The sequence below is a fragment of the Tubulanus polymorphus genome, chromosome 11 (genome assembly GCF_964204645.1).
Source record: "Tubulanus polymorphus chromosome 11, tnTubPoly1.2, whole genome shotgun sequence".
Classification (NCBI taxonomy): domain Eukaryota; kingdom Metazoa; phylum Nemertea; class Palaeonemertea; order Tubulaniformes; family Tubulanidae; genus Tubulanus; species Tubulanus polymorphus.
In genome coordinates, this window is record NC_134035.1 from 9,318,545 (window position 1) to 9,336,935 (window position 18,391).

General features: G+C 38.5%; 1 protein-coding gene across 1 annotated transcript; it reads right to left on the reverse strand.

Moving 5' to 3' along the window:
• Positions 1–231: 231 nt before the first annotated feature.
• Positions 232–15,994, reverse strand: LOC141912643 (gelsolin-like protein 2). The gene is made up of 14 exons (XM_074803959.1): positions 15,907–15,994; positions 14,533–14,754; positions 13,673–13,738; positions 8,464–8,544; positions 7,224–7,309; positions 6,678–6,752; positions 6,509–6,583; positions 5,855–5,982; positions 5,136–5,244; positions 4,567–4,773; positions 4,249–4,361; positions 3,931–4,009; positions 3,742–3,837; positions 232–2,920 (listed from the first exon to the last, which is right to left on the reverse strand). The coding sequence occupies exons 3-14, from the start codon at positions 13,677–13,679 to the stop codon at positions 2,828–2,830; spliced, it is 1,149 nt and encodes a 382-aa protein (XP_074660060.1). The 5' UTR covers positions 13,680–13,738; positions 14,533–14,754; positions 15,907–15,994; the 3' UTR covers positions 232–2,827.
• Positions 15,995–18,391: the final 2,397 nt, after the last annotated feature.

Here is an 18,391-nt window from a genome sequence, read left to right on the forward strand (position 1 = left end):
GACTCTTCCAAATAACATATTTTTCCAATCACATAAAAGTATCCAACATTTCGATTGAAATAATCAAGCATTAATTTATCTCAATCATTTAAACGTATTTTCAAAATCAGAAGGTTTCATCCGTTCATATAGAAGGAGAAAACTGTTATTGCGAAATTGCACCCAGTTTAGGCTTTTGAAGCGAAAAAAATTAATACTAGGAATCATAAGTCATAAATTTTATGTATTTAATAAATTTATTTCGAGTAGGGCATGTGAAATGAAATGTATATGTAACGTATGATAATACTCGATACATTCTAATTATAGGAATCGCAAAATAGATAGCAGTAACATGATGTATACTTGTATGATTTCAACAGCGAAATATCTTCACTTCTAGTGACGAATGTTTCGATTTAAAATTCAATTATCTCGATTCAAAATAAGATACGATATAACAAGACTTAAGAACATCTATAGAAACCCTGTAAAGATCTTTTCAAGATAACACTAACAATCATTCTAAATACAACCAAAAATACACGTCTAAAATGAGATAATATAATTAACCTGGCGCTGATCCAGGGGCGGATCCAAGCTATTCCACCGCATTCCAGAATATAGTCAGAAAATGTGAATAACATACTTTCTAGAAGTACCTAATCTTACAGGTCCAGAATGCCTTTAAATACAAGGATATTGAGTCATTTTTCAAATTTTCTTGGGGAGGAACCCCAAACCTCCCTTCAATGAGCTTCACCGCCAGCATATCATTGAGCAATAATTTTTAGGAATATACTCTAATTAACTGGCTTTATCCGCCCCTGCTGGTCCTGTTTAGTAATCATTATATATACATACTTAAACAATTACATAAAATATGAGCCTGCCTAGGAATGAATATGAAGAATAATTTTAGAGATTCGGAAAGCTTGAAGGAATGAATGCTTTTTTGAGATCACAGTCTGAGGGAGATGCATATACAATAGATTGGAATATACTTAAAAACAGGAACGTTAATGTCCTGTTATTGTCAAAATCAAATTCAATGATGTTGTTACAATGGTCCCTTAAATTTGTGATAAAATGTCTACTGTATCATCCATCACAAACCACCGATTATAGATTGTTCAAGAGCGTGAGCAAGCTCAGATCATAGATAAGTACACATATTACAGTAAGCCCAGACTATACATCTGCACACTATCACAACCATCACATTTTTCAAAACTGAAAAAATAAGGCTTAAAATACCAGCCATTCAAATCATGTACAGACGGGCAAGTAGACATACAATGCTTTGTATACATAACAAGTATTACGTTCGAGAATGAAAATTGATGAACATTTTTCACAGAGAAAAACGTCATTAATATCAGCAGGACGAAGCCCAATCGGGCCTGGAGGATTCATTGTGACCCTATCAAAAGAAGTCAGCGAAGGGACGGCTATAGTTGGAAGTAATAACTGATAATCTACTATAAATACACTTCATAAACCTAACAAAATAAGCAAAATAATAATATATTGATGTAAATACCGATATATGTACATTGAGATTTAAATGATGGGAAGCTAGTCAAGTGGAAGTCGTTATCATCGATCAAAAAACGATTTCAGACTGAAATAAAACGATACCTTGTTTCTCCGAATCTGCCAGGTCATTTTGTAAACTGCAATTGAATTTGTAATCATTTCTATAGCTGCCGGGTCCGTTATTATCAGCTTGATCATGATTTAAATATGACGTATAGGCGGCCGCCCGGATCAACTTTTAAGCTCCAGCAGAAATGAGAAACAAGGTGAACATTTTTTTAGCCTTATCAATTTGAAATTTTTTTTTCTCAAGGGCAGATGTAAATGTAATAATGTAAATGCACGGTATAAAATAAAAAGTGTAACGAAGCAAGATAGCATCATAAGGGATATAGATAGTGTATGTTATACAATATAGATTTTACATAAACTTTTTACATCAATGTTGTAAGCAATTCTTCTATTATTGTTTAGTTAGCAAATTTTCTATTTCTAAATTTCCCTTAGAAACTGCACACACCCAATACTGACCACTAGAACTACTACACTGTAGATTCTTTCTGATGTCTAAGTACTGGTCAACCACTTTCAAGTCAGTGAACTTCAAAAACACTTTCTTCGAAAACACTCAATTTCCGTGATTATCTACTCGGTTAAATTTTAATGGTCCTTCCTCAGTCGAATAAGGCAGACTCCAGGCCTGTGCCAAGGGGGTAGCGAACGACCCCCCTAAAATTTCCAAGAGCCCTTCAAAATGTCGGTGTAAAAAAAAATAGGTCGAGATTTTTAAAAATTTCGGTACAATTTTTTTTGGGGGGAAAATGAAAAGTAATCCATTCTCAAATGATATATTCAGTTATTCAAAAATCATAATTTAAGTTCTGCCCTTTTTCAATAGGAAAGTGCCACTTTTCACAGTGGAAAAGTGCCCTTTTTCTTGAAATAGAAGTGCCACTCAATAAACCTCAGAACAGACCCGGAGTCTACTACAGAATTGATGAAAAAGAACTGATTTCTGATGCAACATTTCAGCGTAGTAAATTCAGTAACGAATGTAATGTATAAATTATGGACAGATTAATCGCGTAATACTAAAAAAAGTTTTTTACGGTCGGTTTTTCTAAACCAACTTTCAAACGACATCATGATAAAAACAGTAGTCGTTTACATCAATCATTCAAACTTGTCAACGAAGCCACGCCCACTGCACCATACACAATCCCACGAGTGTATTTATATATATATATATATATATACTCCTATATATGACTCATTGTTGAATATCTGTGGATATCGAAAACGGATGAAGCTAGAATAAATTCTCTCTGAATTCCAACGATTCGCGTCCTTCGTTCACGACTGTAACCGGTTTGAACGGGTTCGAGTTGTTTTGTAAATACCACTGGAAAGAATATGAGAAAAATCGATCGATGAATATCAGAATTTCTGTAATCTCAGAATGAACAGATTCAGGGCTGCCAACCTCTGAATCTGTGCTATCAGTTACAAATTTTTTCAGTAAAATTTCATTGAAATACGAAAGAAAATGTTCTAATCAACAGTAAGACCTTCAGTAACATCTTTCATATTTCTGTACATATCAAACTAATCAAATCAGTATTTCTCGTTAAAGAATACTAACAAATACTGAAAATCAGGAACAGTTGGCAGCTCTGTAGATTCACAACACATTCATATAGTATGGGGTCATTCATTTATTACGTACGCATTAGGGGAGGGGGGAGGGGTCAGTGCAATTGCGTACTGTAATGCTTAATGTATAGGAAAAAAAGGCCGATTTTGCGTACAGAGGGGAGGGGGGGTTGAAAAATTCAAATTTTATGCATACGTAATAAATGAATGATCCCTATGTATGCGTCAATAGAAGTGGGATGCGGATAATTCTTAAAATCACATAGGTCTACATGGGTACAGTGGAACCTCGTTACAACAAACTTCAGGGGCCGGTTCCTTAGTCAGGGCTTAGACTTAAGACTAGTCTAAGACCATCTCATCTCTATAGCTTATCTAACAACCTAAGACCAGTCTTAAGATTTAAGACCACTTTTGGACTTAAGCCTCGACTGATAAATCGTCATATCCGAGGTCGTTATAACAAGTGTTCCACCATAGTTGTAAATCAGCACAATTTTACAGGGCAATGAGACCTATTAATGAACTTAAGCTCAATGAGCTCTGACTAAAAAGACAAATCAAACTCACATGAGCATAGCTCAATCCATTTTTCTTCTCAGCCGGAGATGCACCTTTGCCGACCCAAACAAAAACTTCGGACCCAGTGTCGAAGATAAACACATCCTAGAATCAAGAAAAAATTCCTCCTCAACGTATTATATGTTTGTAGATGAATATCAAACATATTTGTATTGCGAGTAGTGGGTTTTTACTTACATTACTTTTGAAGTCTCGTTTAGTGACCGATCCGCTTGTTACGTGCTCGAATTCCATTTGTCCATTCTTATCACTTAATCTGAAACGAAGCATCTTCAGAAATACAAGCATATTCAAAAACGTAACTACTAAGCTATCGAAACCATTCATACACCGTAATCAGACCACTGAACATGAAGACAACAGCAGGGCCATATGTAATGTTAGTGAATGGCGTAATTTTCAATTTTTGAGTTTTTCTTTTTTTCACATTTTCAAAAATCCCGAGAGGTTTTCACATTTTTCTTTTCACCACAAATCTTCGAGACATGAACTGACCTGAATAATTTTTTCTCGGCATTGCTGCCATCGACTTGATCCGTTTGATCGTCGTCATCATCATCGTCGTCATCATTCCCGCCAGTACCATTCAACGCTGAATAGAAAGATTTCTGAAAACGACAAAAAGAGAAATATGCATTCGTGTGTACGACATGGATTTAGGCAGGTTTCAATTGGTTTCTCCCGATTCTGGAGTTCTCTTCTGGCGTGATCGCTTTGGCCACAATACGCTCTACCTATTCCCAAATAGCGTAATCTGCGAACCTGATGAAGGGATTATCAATGTAAAATCTATAGAAGACCCTTCAAACTTACAGCTTCATCAGAATCATCATCATCTCCGTCATCCAGACATTCGGATGAACACTTTCCGTGTCGTCCGCTTTTCAGCTTTTGCAAATACTGGACGGCCTTGAACTTTTCATCTTTGTTGCACGCTTTGCCGTTCCATTGGATGATCGTGAGACCTTGATCCAACAGGAATACATCGTTTGGCGTTAACGACTTCTGATCCAGGGAAACCTAAAACAATGACGCAAGTATACAGTTGAATTGAGTAAAGTTGAACAGATTTGAGTGAAATCAGGGGAAAGCCTGGGGCCAGTTGCACAGTCATGATTAAGATGCAAGACCAATCTTAGATCTTAATTCTAAGGCTTATCTAACAACTAAAGACCGATCTTAAGATTAAAGACCAGTCCAAGACCAACTTAGTTCTATAGCCAATCTAACAACTTAAGACCAGTCTTAAGATTTAAGACCACTAAGACAACATCCAAAATTAGACGAATGGTGACACGATGTCCAAAATCTGAAGGGGTGGGTTCTGGCTGCAGATCGTTTCGTTTTAAACAGTGTTTGAAATGTTCCCTGTAGTTTCTCACCTCTTTCACAGTGATCTTTTTTCCGGTACCGGAGAAATGGAACAAACGCGTTTTGTATTTTTCTGGCGTTACATGACGGAATCCGCTGTCGCATCCACCTTTCATTATCCTACAAACAATCAAATCAAACAAAATTTTTATAACCAATGAAAAATGAACAAGCAGCCCAGTTGTTAAGCCAGTGCCACAGTTTTGAGGCCAGTGCCACGTGGAGCCAGCATCTCAGTTGTGTAGCCAGCATCACAGTTTTGAAGCCAGTGTCACAGACAGTTGTGTAGCCAGCATCAGTTTATAAGCCAGTACCACAGTCGTGGAGCGAGCATCACAGTTGTTAAGCCAGTGCCACAGTTGTGAGACCAGTGCCACAGGTTTCAAGCTAGTGCCACAGTAATGAGACCAGTGCCACAGGTTTCAAGCTAGTGCCACAGTTGTGAGACCAGTAACACAGGTTTCAAGCTAGTGCCACAGTTGTGAGACCAGTGCCACAGGTTTCAAGCTAGTGCCACAGTTGTGAGATCAGTGCCACAGGTTTCAAGCTAGTGCCACAGTTGTGAGACCAGTGCCACAGGTTTCAAGCTAGTGCCACAGTTGTGAGATCAGTACCATAATTTTGTAGCCAGAGCCACAGTTGTGAGAAAAGTGCCACAGGTTTGAAACCAGTGCCACAGTTGTGAACTAAAACTACTAGCTAGCTATCGAGGGAGCGGAATCTTACTCACGTGATTGAATCAAAGTATGATTTGAATAGATTCGATTCATATCCTTGAACTTCACGGTGTTGAACGGGTTTATCGTCCAGTAATGTGTCTAATTCCACTGTTTTATAGGCAGCTGTACCGTATTCATCCTGTTTAAATTAAGTTCATTGTTGGTTACCATATTAACTCATCCTACTAACAACCCAATCTGGTTTCGATGTCTTAAGTTTAAATCTTGTTTTTGCCAAACCGAGGTTAGTGAGAATGTTCATGTGTCAGCGGTGAGCTTGAGCTCGACCCCGACCCCGACCCCATGTATTTGGTTGAATATATCAAGCGAGAAATAAAAGTTACGTTCATCTCATAACCCAAGTTACAAATTGCCAACCCGGACCAGGCAATGTAGGTCCATTCAAAGAAAATGAGCGCCAATTATCAATACCATCGACAACACGTTTTCACAAAATTTGTTATCAAATGTGTAGCAAGGCATTTAGGCATATAGCCTAAAATTAAAAATAGAAGAAAAATTTTATTTTGAAATAATTTTCAGATTTTCCATAGCTTTTCCATAGCTTTTCCATAGCCATAGAGAAAAAAACTAAACGACCATTGGTTGTCCGGGGCCTGGAAAAAAAATTCCCATTTTCCAAAACTTTCCAAGACGTTATTTACCTGTGAACTTTTCTGACCTATCCAGAAATGAACATCTTGCAGCATATCATCAGGGTTTTCGGGGTTTTTTCTTTGCTATGAATGAAAATGACACACGTAACATTAAGATTTAATATCGAAATGACACCGACACCGGTGAGAAGACAAGCGCCATCTGCCTCGTACTTACACTAAACACGATGTACGAATCACCGCTAAAGAATGAGCCGTAATCTTCCAGTGTCCAAGGGACAACTTTGAATTTCTGTAAATTGAATTGAAATCACCTGTTAACCCTTTCAGTGCATCTTCACCGCAGTGCGGTGTATAAATCAGTGATGGATTTTGCTAGTACACCGCACTGCCGTGTATTGAAGTAATTAGTAATTAGTAATTGTCTCTCTTGAAAAATGGCAGCACCTGTCAAACATAGTGAAATACTAGTAACTAACGATACACCGCGCCACGGTGTAGACACACTATAGTGGTATTCCCGTTATTCAACACACTATTAGATTATCTTCAGCACTATAGGGTATTAATTAGTCAGCACTGAAAGGGTTAAAGGATTGAAGAATATACCAAATACATGTTAAGGCCTACAACTACAGGCCTTGGAATTTTTGGATTGGCCCCTGGTATACCAATGTAACAACTGCGGAATTGGGCCAGGAACTATGGAACCGAATTTAATAGAAGAACAAGGCCCTGAATAACTAGAATATACAAAGCTTACTTCAATTCTCCAGACGAATAAGGCTTGTTGACCTTTTGACAGATTGGTTACCGAAATCCATGCTTTTTCGGTCAACGCCGATTCCTCTACAAAATTCAGAAGTCGAAAACATATGTGAAAAACGAATACATTAAAAAAATACTTTTCTTTCTATTACCGGCAATTTAAACGCATAATCACCATACATAATACGTATCATATATCAGTCAGGAATACATCGTCGTAAAAGTTTTAGTTAAATATGTATGAATATGAATCATATATCCAACACCGGGCGGGAGAGGGGAGCGAGAACATCGATTATAATATTGAGTTTTTCAAGTCTCTCTTGTGACACACTCTCACAATAGCTGCCACTACTATACAACCGTCACAAACAACGAGCTGTACCCTGCTAATGATGCCGGAACTCGTACACGCCGAGACAAAAAATCAAACTATTTTCAAATATTCCTGAAGCGAAATTTCACCACGAAATACATAATAACAACTATGCCGTACATATAGATTAGCCGGGTTTAATGCGACCCCGATGGTGGGGCAAACATCATTTCAAAATGTTTGTAGCGATATAGGAAATAACTCAGGTTTGATTGCAAAGTGGAGTAAAGAATTCACCCGATTTGGGAAGTTGATTACACAGTGAATATTAAAAGAATTCGACGATAATAACAAAAATCAAGGTCCGAAAATGTTTGCTCTCGAGCTAGTAATACATATAGTTTATCCAACATTTCGACTATATTCTAATAGAGGATCATTCAGTCATCATGTACATATAAAATCTTTTTCCATCCCCCTTGTACGCAATAACGACCATTCTTTAGTTACAGTAACCAATTGCCCTTCATATACTAAACCCCTTCCTCCCCTAATGCGTACGTAATAAATGAATGACTCCCTAGTCGTCTTCAGGAATTCCAAAAATACATCCTCTCAATGTATTTTTTTGGAATACTGATATATGCTTTATATTATCGTCATTATTGTGGGATTCTCTCAACACGGATAGGCCTATAGCATTTTATCAATGGTGATTATAGAGTGAAACCCGGCTTAATTCGAATCAAATCAATCCATAATTCGATGTAATCCGAATAGTATCTACGTTCCATCGGATCAATGTACGTAAAATCTACCGACGTTTTAACCGGGATTTCTCATTAATCATTTCATCGATCGCGACTGAATCACAGCGCATGGGTTCTAATGTACGGGTAATGGGTACGAAATGGCTTACTTTTGACGCCTTTATCGATGTCCGATCCGAACAATGCCATATTCGAATCTTTCCAGTCATATTTCTTCGCTTTCACTAATCCTGCAATGATAGAAGATGAACACATTATGAATCAATAATCGCGTACACCTCTCCGCCTGGCCTCTTGGGGCCTGGCTTCACGGGAAGAGTTCAACTCAAAATTTTCGGGTTAATTGCTATCGGTTACGTGGTGTTTTCAATGAGGCCACCCTTTGTGACAAACAAAAAACGAATACACGTTCGTATTATTTTCTGAATATGAAAATTCGTCATTGAGTCTATCGGCTGCCTGCCGTGTAGTTGTTATCGCTATAGCAACCGGTCTGTCTCGGAGGAGAGACGAGTACAACCTAGCCCAATTTTCTGATCATGATACCGGTATAGAGTGAGGGAGGGGGAGGCTCACGTACCGGTAATTACCCCGGTAATTGACTTCGCAGTCAACGCACAGATGTGAACAACATGGGCCTACGTATATAGGAACCGCCTTAATTTGGTAGCGTTTGAACAGCGTATTATTCAGTCCCAAAAAATCAGTTATTCCTAGATATAAGGAATTTTCAATGAGTTTTAAAAGAGAAAATTTCAAATTTCGAGCAAGCGTCTGCATCACTTCTATTTTTCAATGACTAAACACTCCTCCTTAATCAGCACTGTTTATCTCGGTAATCCAGTAATTCAGTGGTTTTGTGAGCAAATTTTCATCCTTACAACTACCTAAACTTGGTTTCTTATTCGGTAAGCGCCTAATATGGTAAAAACCAATCCCAGCTGAACCAATTTGGGCGTAGTCAAACTTAAAAAGTACAAACTTGACAAAAATTTCAGTTTCAAAGGAGTTTTGAGCATTTTGTTTCTAACACATTTAAACGCATTTTCCATTTAGAAGGAGTTTTTAAAGAAGTTTTAGTCATAGGACCCTGTTTGAAAATCAGGGAAATCCTAAAAAAATCTATGTGAATTTCGCGAAAACTTCTCGCTGAGTTCAGTCCTGTACACACATAACTAAGCTTTATTGTTTGCAGTCCTGAATAAGGCAGAGTCAAAATTGTTTGATATCCAGATCAGATCTTACGTACCGTGCGTACGTCGAGTGTATTTGGTTTGTAATAATCCTGAGAGGGTCAGGCCGCCGATCAAAGACGGCGGCGCTGGGACGCCGGGAATAGCTCGATGCCGTTCAATGAGAAAAAGAAACAAAACTCTTAACAATGGGAACGTCGAAAAGGGTAAAAAAAGAAGTCCTCGAAAAAAAAACGCAGAAAAACCTCATATATCGTTAGGCGTACGTACATACAAGCGCTAATATCGTATTGACACAAGGCAAATAGATAGATCCACACAACATAGCTCATACATATAATATATGATTAATCAGATGTCGTATAAATGTATTAATATTTGATGAAGTCCGCATAGCTACCCAGTTATAGCTGCGTATGAATATTCTCCCCGGGGGATGTATCACTGGCGATAAGGTTCACTAATTGTAAAACAATAAACGTTATTAATCGGCGTCGCCGTGGAGGGTTTAATCTCGGCGAGCGACGCGTATCGCGAAATCGAAGTTTAACATTAGCGATGAACTTCGAATTCCCGGCGGGTAAATAACCCGATCCCCGACCCTCCGGCGGGTCTGATATTACATAACTGAATAATTTTGATTGCTCTGAAAAAATAAAGAGACTTCAGCGGATGAATCAGATTCAGAGATGTCGACGCAAACTCACTTTTTTTTTTGGTTTTCATTAACGAGTGACTAATTATAACTGGTAATTCAATTGGAGAAAGCACAATCATTAAGGAAAAATTATGAGTTCGACTCATTTTCATGAGCAGTTTTCAAAACCATTTCGAAACTGGCTCATACAATCGAAATGTCTCGGTACTCTCTTTACGTTTTTCATTATCAGGGTAAGCACTTCCGATTTGACGTGGTTTTACACTGACAATGTTTTCATTGCACGTTCTTTTCCCTGACTTTTTCTGCTAAGGATCCGATCGATCAATTAACACAGTCAAATACTAAAAACATGGAAACATCTGATTTTACGCTTGATCTAGTGATCTCGACATGTTTTCCTGGCTTCTAAGCTTTTTTTTACAAAATTCCACGACGTTTTAAAGAAAAGAAAATTCCTCGACTTTTCCTCGATTTACAAGTAAGTGGCCGCCCTGTTTATAACTGTGGGTTTCTTCTTTGAACTCATTAGTATGTAGTAGGGTGTAGGCCTATATGCTTCCTAACACCTAGCAGCGACAATAGCAAATTCCGATAAGTGGGCTGAATATTGAATACGGGTATGAGTAACAAAAGTCAACGCCTCGTTGTTAACAACTAAAACATAGCGAAGAGTGAAAATCCTATAGAAGCTCGGCGCAAATCGAACCGAAATGGATGGGATTAAAGGCGTTACAAATCCCGACGTGTAGAACACACCCTCTTAGCGCGACTTCCTTTCATTACCACGTGTTACCACTGTTTATACCACCGCGACAGGAAGCGTCTGCAGCTGTAACTAATGGCAACTGACAACAATTTGTTTTTCGCCGCGCGGTACTTTTTCAATCACAGCGTCGCGTTCGCTAATGGGTCCCGAGTTTCGTTTCTAACGTGCAAGAGTACATTACTTTTTATCGGTGGGTTGATTTCACGTCATTTAGAATTATTTAATAGCTCAAGGGATTCGATTCTCACTGCGATAGCTCAAAGGGTATCCTCACTGTGATAGCTCAAAGAGTATCCTCACTGTGATAGCTCAAAGGGTATCCTTACTGCGATAGCTCAAAGAGTATCCTCACTGTGATAGCTCAAAGGGTATCCTCACTGCGATAGCTCAAAGGGTATCCTCACTGTGATAGCTCAAAGAGTATCCTCACTGTGATAGCTCAAAGGGTATCCTCACTGTGATAGCTCAAAGGGTATCCTCACTGTGATAGCTCAAAGGGTATCCTCACTGTGATAGCTCAAAGAGTATCCTCACTGTGATAGCTCAAAGGGTATCCTCACTGTGATAGCTCAAAGAGTATCCTCACTGTGATAGCTCAAAGGGTATCCATACTGTGATAGCTCAAAGGGTATCCTCACTGTGATAGCTCAAAGGGTATCCTCACTGTGATAGCTCAAAGAGTATCCTCACTGTGATAGCTCAAAGGGTACCCTCTCTGTGATAGCTTAAAGGGTATCCTCACTGTGATAGTTCAGAGTATCCTCACTGTGATAGCTCAAAGGGTATCCTCACTGCGATAGCTCAAAGGTTATCCATACTGTGATAGCTCAAAGGGTATCCATACTGTGATAGCTCAAAGGGTATCCTCACTGTGATAGCTCAAAGAGTATCCTCACTGTGATAGCTCCAAGGGTATCCTCACGGTGATACCCCTGTATCCCGCTGAATTCTTACAGAAAACACTATGTCAGGAATACTAGCTGTTACCCCTAATTAGGTGGAAGTAAAGCTTTTGAAATCACATCTCTTTATCTATGGAATTCTATCCCTAAAAGTATTAGGAATAACCAGATATCAGGTGCTTTTAAAAATAGAATTGTAAAACTCATATTCAAGGTGTATTTTTGTTTTTAATCAAATTAATACCTCAATTTTTTAAATCTTAATCAATTCTAAGTAATTTCTGTGCTTTTATTTTTTGTGTAAAGCGCTTGATCAATTCTAATAAGTACGGAATGAAAAGATAAATTATCAATATTATCATTATTATTACTATTGAGTGGTCAATGTCCGCGACTTCAAATTCTGCGTCTGCTGTTCGTACAAGTTCATTTCATTGCCTGAATTATTATTGGCAAAGCATATTGCGGAATTGTCCAAATTGAGTCGAGCCAAATAAATACGGATGAGGGTTTTTGAAATTTTTTTTCCATATGGCTTAATCAGAGCCGTGTATCAGAAATCGATCGTCGAATGTGACGTGCACGCGGCGCAGTTCATATGAAACAGCTGTCCCTCTCCATACTCATACACTAACTCTGATAAACACGGTAGAATGTAAACCATGTATCCATCAATCACTGGATTCATATTCACTATTAATTATTCAAAACACTCATTAATCCGATACACACTCATTTTTATAGTTAATTTGTGGGTCATCGTTTGTTGCATTGAAAAACCATTAAACTAGGGGCGGATTTCGGTGTTGGTCTCAGGGATCCAGCAGACCTCTGCATTTCCACAGCGGCCCTTTTCGTCAAGAAATAGATACTTAAAACCCGCAATTTGACGCTCATCCAGTGGGAAAGTAGATATTTTAGGATGTTTTATCCAACACCGAGGATGGAACCTCGCTAAGGAATCATTCATTTATTACATACGCATGAAATTTGAATTTTTCAACCCCCCCTCCCCCTCTGTAAGCAAAATCGGCCATTTTTTCATATACATTAAGCATTACAGTACGCTATTGCACTGACCCCTCCACCTCCCCTAATGCGTACGTAATAAATGAGTGATCCCTAATAGCCTATGACGTCCTGTTTCATCAGAAAAATGCCTTAGTTGTTTCTTCTGGAAACTATAAGCCAAATTAAACAATGTACGCTATTGTTTACACTGTGCATATAATCACACATTTAGAACTTGAAAAGATTCTGCGAATCATATTTGCAAAATACGTTCTAAATCTATTCAAAGGAATCATCCCGGTGAAATTGCGGGAATTCGATAAAAGGAAGGCTATTTAAGGCAGCATTATTGCGAAGACAAAAAAAAACTGGAAATGCAAGTTCTGATTAAAAGTTTTTGAACTCAGTTTTTGGTCGGATAACGATATGATCTACAAATATGACTAGTTACTTTATTTAATATGAAAACACCCCCGACGTATGCTCGCGTACAATATCGAAAATAAGATTCCTGGGACTACCGACTGATTCGAAAGTATAAATACAAGTATTGCGCATATTCTGCGATTGTTCCGCGAGGAAACTGAAGAACACTAAACCAGCGGTTCAATTGAATTGAAACAGGTTATACCAATACAGACAGGTCTTCTCATGTATATATTCACTCAGAAAACCTTCGACGAGCCCAATACGTAGTGACCTGGTTAAGTTTGAAGTTACAAGTATACATGCTTGGGATATTCATATGCCTATATACTTAAAGTCTGACCAAACCCCCCACCCACCCCTCGGGGTTTAGAATTTCAAGCTTTAAACGCAACCTACCGGACATGATGATCCAACTTGAGTCTTGAGATATCGTTTTTCAAATTGTCTTCGATATTAAATTATCTGAAAATAAATAATGAGACGCATTTGAAGATGCTTTCGACAGTTTGTAGCGAATGACCACCTCCAGTGGGGTGTATTCAATAGTACATGTGATAATTCACAAATTTCAATAACTCAGACCTTTGCCTACTCAAACAAAAACGAAATCATTATTCTAACGTATTGTCCTATCCTCAACTCGGACTTTGCTTACCTCGGACTGCTTTTACCTCTCCCGGTTTGTCAAGAGTTAGGCCAGGTCTACTGTACTAAGCTAGATCAGTAGAAGTCTGTATGTAAAGTAGCTATGTTTGTAAGTCTGTTTGAAGAATAGGAAGCTAAGTCTGCTAAATCTGTATGTAGAAGCTAAGTCAGTTTGTCTGGGGTTTTGGCGGAAATGGATGAACAAAAATGACTTTTCCGGCCATTAAACCATGGACCCATTCGTTTTAGAGTCCTTGATTAAGCGAAGCAAATTTTAAGATTTATCATTTGTCTTTATAAAATTTTCATTGCAAAAAAAATTCCAGATACTTTGAAGAGCAGATTCTCGAATTTTGAAGGGGTGGACCAATCCTACCCACCCCTTAAATCTGCCCTTGTGTACGTAGCAATACGTGGAATAGGGACACTCAGCCCGTAGTCCAATAGAGTAGCTAAGTCAGTATGGCTGTATATTGAACCTCACTCAAAGTAGAATATAGAAGTCTGGATGCAGCGGTATGTCTGGCGTACGAATGTATGTAAGATCGGAAATTGTAGAAGCTCAGTCCATATTAGAGAAAAAAGAAGCTTAGTCTGTAATACTAACTTACCCGCTCACGACACCAGCACACAGAGACAGTATTAAACAGTAGATAAGTCCTTTATTGCGACGACAGCTCAACGTCTCTATTGATCACACCCCGACTGACTGACGTTCTATCCACTACCACTGCGAACGACCGTAAACGCTATTGAGTTGTGCGATTGGCAACAGTTGTGTGAGAGACAGAGGTCTGTCGCGTACGCCTAGTGTCGGCAATATTCAGCTATAACTGCAAACAATAGACCTAATGTATACAAGCCTACATCGACACGCGGTTAATATGTATTGAACACATCCATTAGGTTTTTAGATTCAGGCCTGCTGGTAGACATGAAATTCAAGGTGGCCACTTTTCTACAGTTTCTCCAAACCCTCGATCAGTTTTCCCTGATTTAACACTAAATTTCCTGAGTGAATCAGAGAAATTTCGGGGCCGAAATTTCATGGTTTAAAAAAAGTTACAATTTTTTTTTTTCATGGAACACGTATTGATAAAGAAACAGTAAATATTAGGCGTGTTGCTGGGTATCCAAATTCCCTGAGTTTCCCAGATTTTTTTTGGCAAAATTTGTTAAATTCCCTCCCTGATTTTTTTCTAGATTTTTCTGATTCCTTGAGTTTTCCAAGTCAGGGGCCCGCCACTCAGACGTCAGAATTGTACTAACTTCATCAATTTCTTTTTACATTTTCATCAATTGCTAGTTCCAAGGTCTAGGCCTAAAGGTTATTCACTTTCTTTTGTCTCAGACCTATTTATTCAGTGCGATTCAAGAATAGGGGACTGTAGTAATTAGTATAGCAATAGTAGTATATATGTAGTGATATACCCTTATTTGATAACTATCATGATAGTTATCAAATAAGTAATAATAATAGTAATTGATAATGATGATATATCATGATAGGGTCCAATGATAGTAATATATATAGTAATAAATGAAGATTAGGGAACTAAACCTCACCCTAAACCTAACCACTGGTCCCCTATTCTTGAATCTTACATTATACGTAGGCCTCTATCTAAAACTGAACATGCTGAAAAAGCTACCATTTCTTACTATTCTAATTTAAGTCTGTTAATTGTAATACACATTTATGCAAAATTTTCAACCGTTGCCCGCGGATAGATAGAACCAGCAGAGGCAGGGCCGGGTACGTAATTAGTCGGGTAGGCACTAATAGTAGGCCTACTAACTCTTTAAGTCAAGTCAGGGCGCTGGAAGAGTCGTGGAGAGTGGATCGACGGGGTTTTTGAGACTGAGGAGAGAGCGAGGAGACAGCAGAGCCAGGTGAAACACCACTCATGTCAATCACAATTGCGGCATTCATGGACAAGCGGCCGGCTATGCCACTGGGGCTCGTATCAGAGTGGTAAACTTACAATTCTGATACGAGACCCATGCGGCTATGGGCCGTTTGTCATTCCGAATTACTTGCATGCCTGTCCAAATTTTGCGCCATGGCGCCACCTGCATTCGGGAATTGTCTATGCACAGGCAACCAGTTTACAGGCAACCAGTCCATTAGCAGGATGTTGTAGACTGGTTGCCCGTCGCACCGGTAACCAGTCTAAGGATGTTGCCGCGTATTTTAAAACTTAATTAATTTATTTGTTCATTGTTTTATTACTGTCCATCCTGTATATACGAACATCCTTGATTTATTGTATTAAATCCGCTGCTAATCGCTTATTAAAGAATTGGATTCATACCCGGAAAGTATGGAATACGCATGCGTGATGTTTTGTTCGCCTAGGATTGTGGGATAGATAGAAAGAGGTTTGTGGGTATTCAGAGAAGAGAGAGAAATTCAGGTAGGAACTGTGAGATTTTGACGTCCAAATTTCGTTTATTTTCTCAGTCGACGCTAATTTTCCCATCGGAAAATGATAGTTAAACAACTCGGCCGTTGAATACAAATGATTGAAACGTGACACTGGCACAATTGAGGGTATTTTAACGGGCGAAATGGACTGCCGAAATCTGGTTGTTTTGTTTCATCTCATGACGACATAGGGCAGGCAAGGCGGCGATGACTCCGTAACAATAAACACTACTCATTATTTCTAGCTAAACAGCTTTCGGGGAATTTATAACTACTACGTTTGTAGAAATACCATTTTCATTTTATTTTTACAGTAGCTATGTTGGTAAATTTAATAAATGCTTCTTAAAGGCTCACAATAATTCCACTTCCAGGGAGTTTGTACAGTGAATCGTGAAAAGATTAAAGGGCCGGATTAAAGAGAAAGTGAATTCATTCAGGGAAAATTTGGTTCTTCTCTTGTCACGCAGTGTACTGACACTGACAGTCCATATTGATTGTGTAATTTATTGATCTTTCAAGAAGCAGCCCTCTATTTTGTAGGGCTATCAAAAGGAGCTTACAATGAACGTAAAATCTGAAAATGGTCTGCATTTCAAAATTGAAGAAATCCCAATGAATTTTCAGATATTCTGAAAAGAAATTTAAGGCTTGTCCAATGTACTCCCACCCAGTAAGGGAACAGGCACTTAGGACTGGCATTGGAATCCAAGAGTAGAAACTTAGAAATGTAGATTAAAATCACAACACAATGGTATTACCTTTTTTGTGAGCACATTTAAAAGAAAGGTCCGCATTTTGAGGCAAACGAACTGCCCAAAATCAAATAAGCTACAGGCCTGGGCTGAAAATGACCATTTATTTATCATTTGGGCTGACCCATTAGATATTCCTGGAAAATGTGACCGGATATTTTCTCTGTGCGTTTTCAGGTTGTGGATGGTATCTCTCAAACAGCATTGAGAGCATTGTTGAATTAAAAAAAGAAGTGGTTGAATATTTTCCTCAAGGTAAAAACAGTGAAAGATACAACCAACCTGTTCAACCTAGCTACACGAGTCTTTTACTATTTCCTCTTAGGGCCTAACGAAAATCCTCCGTCCCCTTTGTACAGAATGTCGAAAAATGTGTATTCATTGTTCTCCCCAGCAGGTTTTAGACGGGCAGCAACCCCTTCCATTTTAACATCCATGTCCTGAAAATCAGCCACCAGAATATTAACTGCCTAGAAATTAAACATTAAACCAAAATTCAGTTAAAGTATCTGTGTATTTTGAGAGGGATTGGAAAGTGCTACTTCAGCTGCCACAGGCCTAACTATGCAAGTAGCCCCTTTAGAATTACAGCATATGAAGAACTGCTATTTAATCATCCAACTGTTGGTTTAAGCATCTTGAGGTTGGGGGGGGGGGGGTTAAATTAACTGAAAGATTGATTTTAAGCAATTTGATTGGCCTTAGTAAGTGGATGCGTTGGATACTTGGTTCATGACAACTTATAGTTTTCATCTGCTATAAATGATCAAAAATCTTATTATTTTCAGGTGTTTCTTCTTTTTTCCATTTTTCTTTGCCTGGTTGCCACGTAGATCGTAATACTGGACAGGACGAGAGGACAGGGTGGTACTTCTCGACGTGTGGGAGGAAGGTGCGTATTATAAATATATCTCTACATCAGCCTTAATCAACGTCGACTGTGATATTGTCGATAAGATTTCAAACATGTTGTTGATGATAATGTTGAGTTTTGGAACTATATAGGCCTATGGACAAGCAGGGTGGCTACTAAACCTGGAAATAAGGGCAGAAGGTCGAGGGATTTTCTTTTGTTTGAATAAATCAGGGAATAGTAGGGGGTTTTGTTAGAAGAAACTAAGAATCGGGGAAGTTTGTTGTGGTAGTTAGATATCAAACAGTTTTCGTCAATGTTTTACATACGTAATTTCACTGTGTTAATTGATTGGATTTGGACAAATATCGCGAAATGGCATAATTCATAGACAAATTTCACGGGGTTTTTGAGTCAAAGTACCCAGTTTTACA

Coding starts and splice junctions, on each gene's coding strand:
- LOC141912643 (XM_074803959.1), bottom strand. Junction 6,584..6,677: donor ATTCGTACATCGTGTTTAGT/GTAAGTACGAGG, acceptor TTTCATTCATAG/CAAAGAAAAAACCCCGAAAA. Junction 4,010..4,248: donor GCCGAGAAAAAATTATTCAG/GTCAGTTCATGT, acceptor GCTTCGTTTCAG/ATTAAGTGATAAGAATGGAC.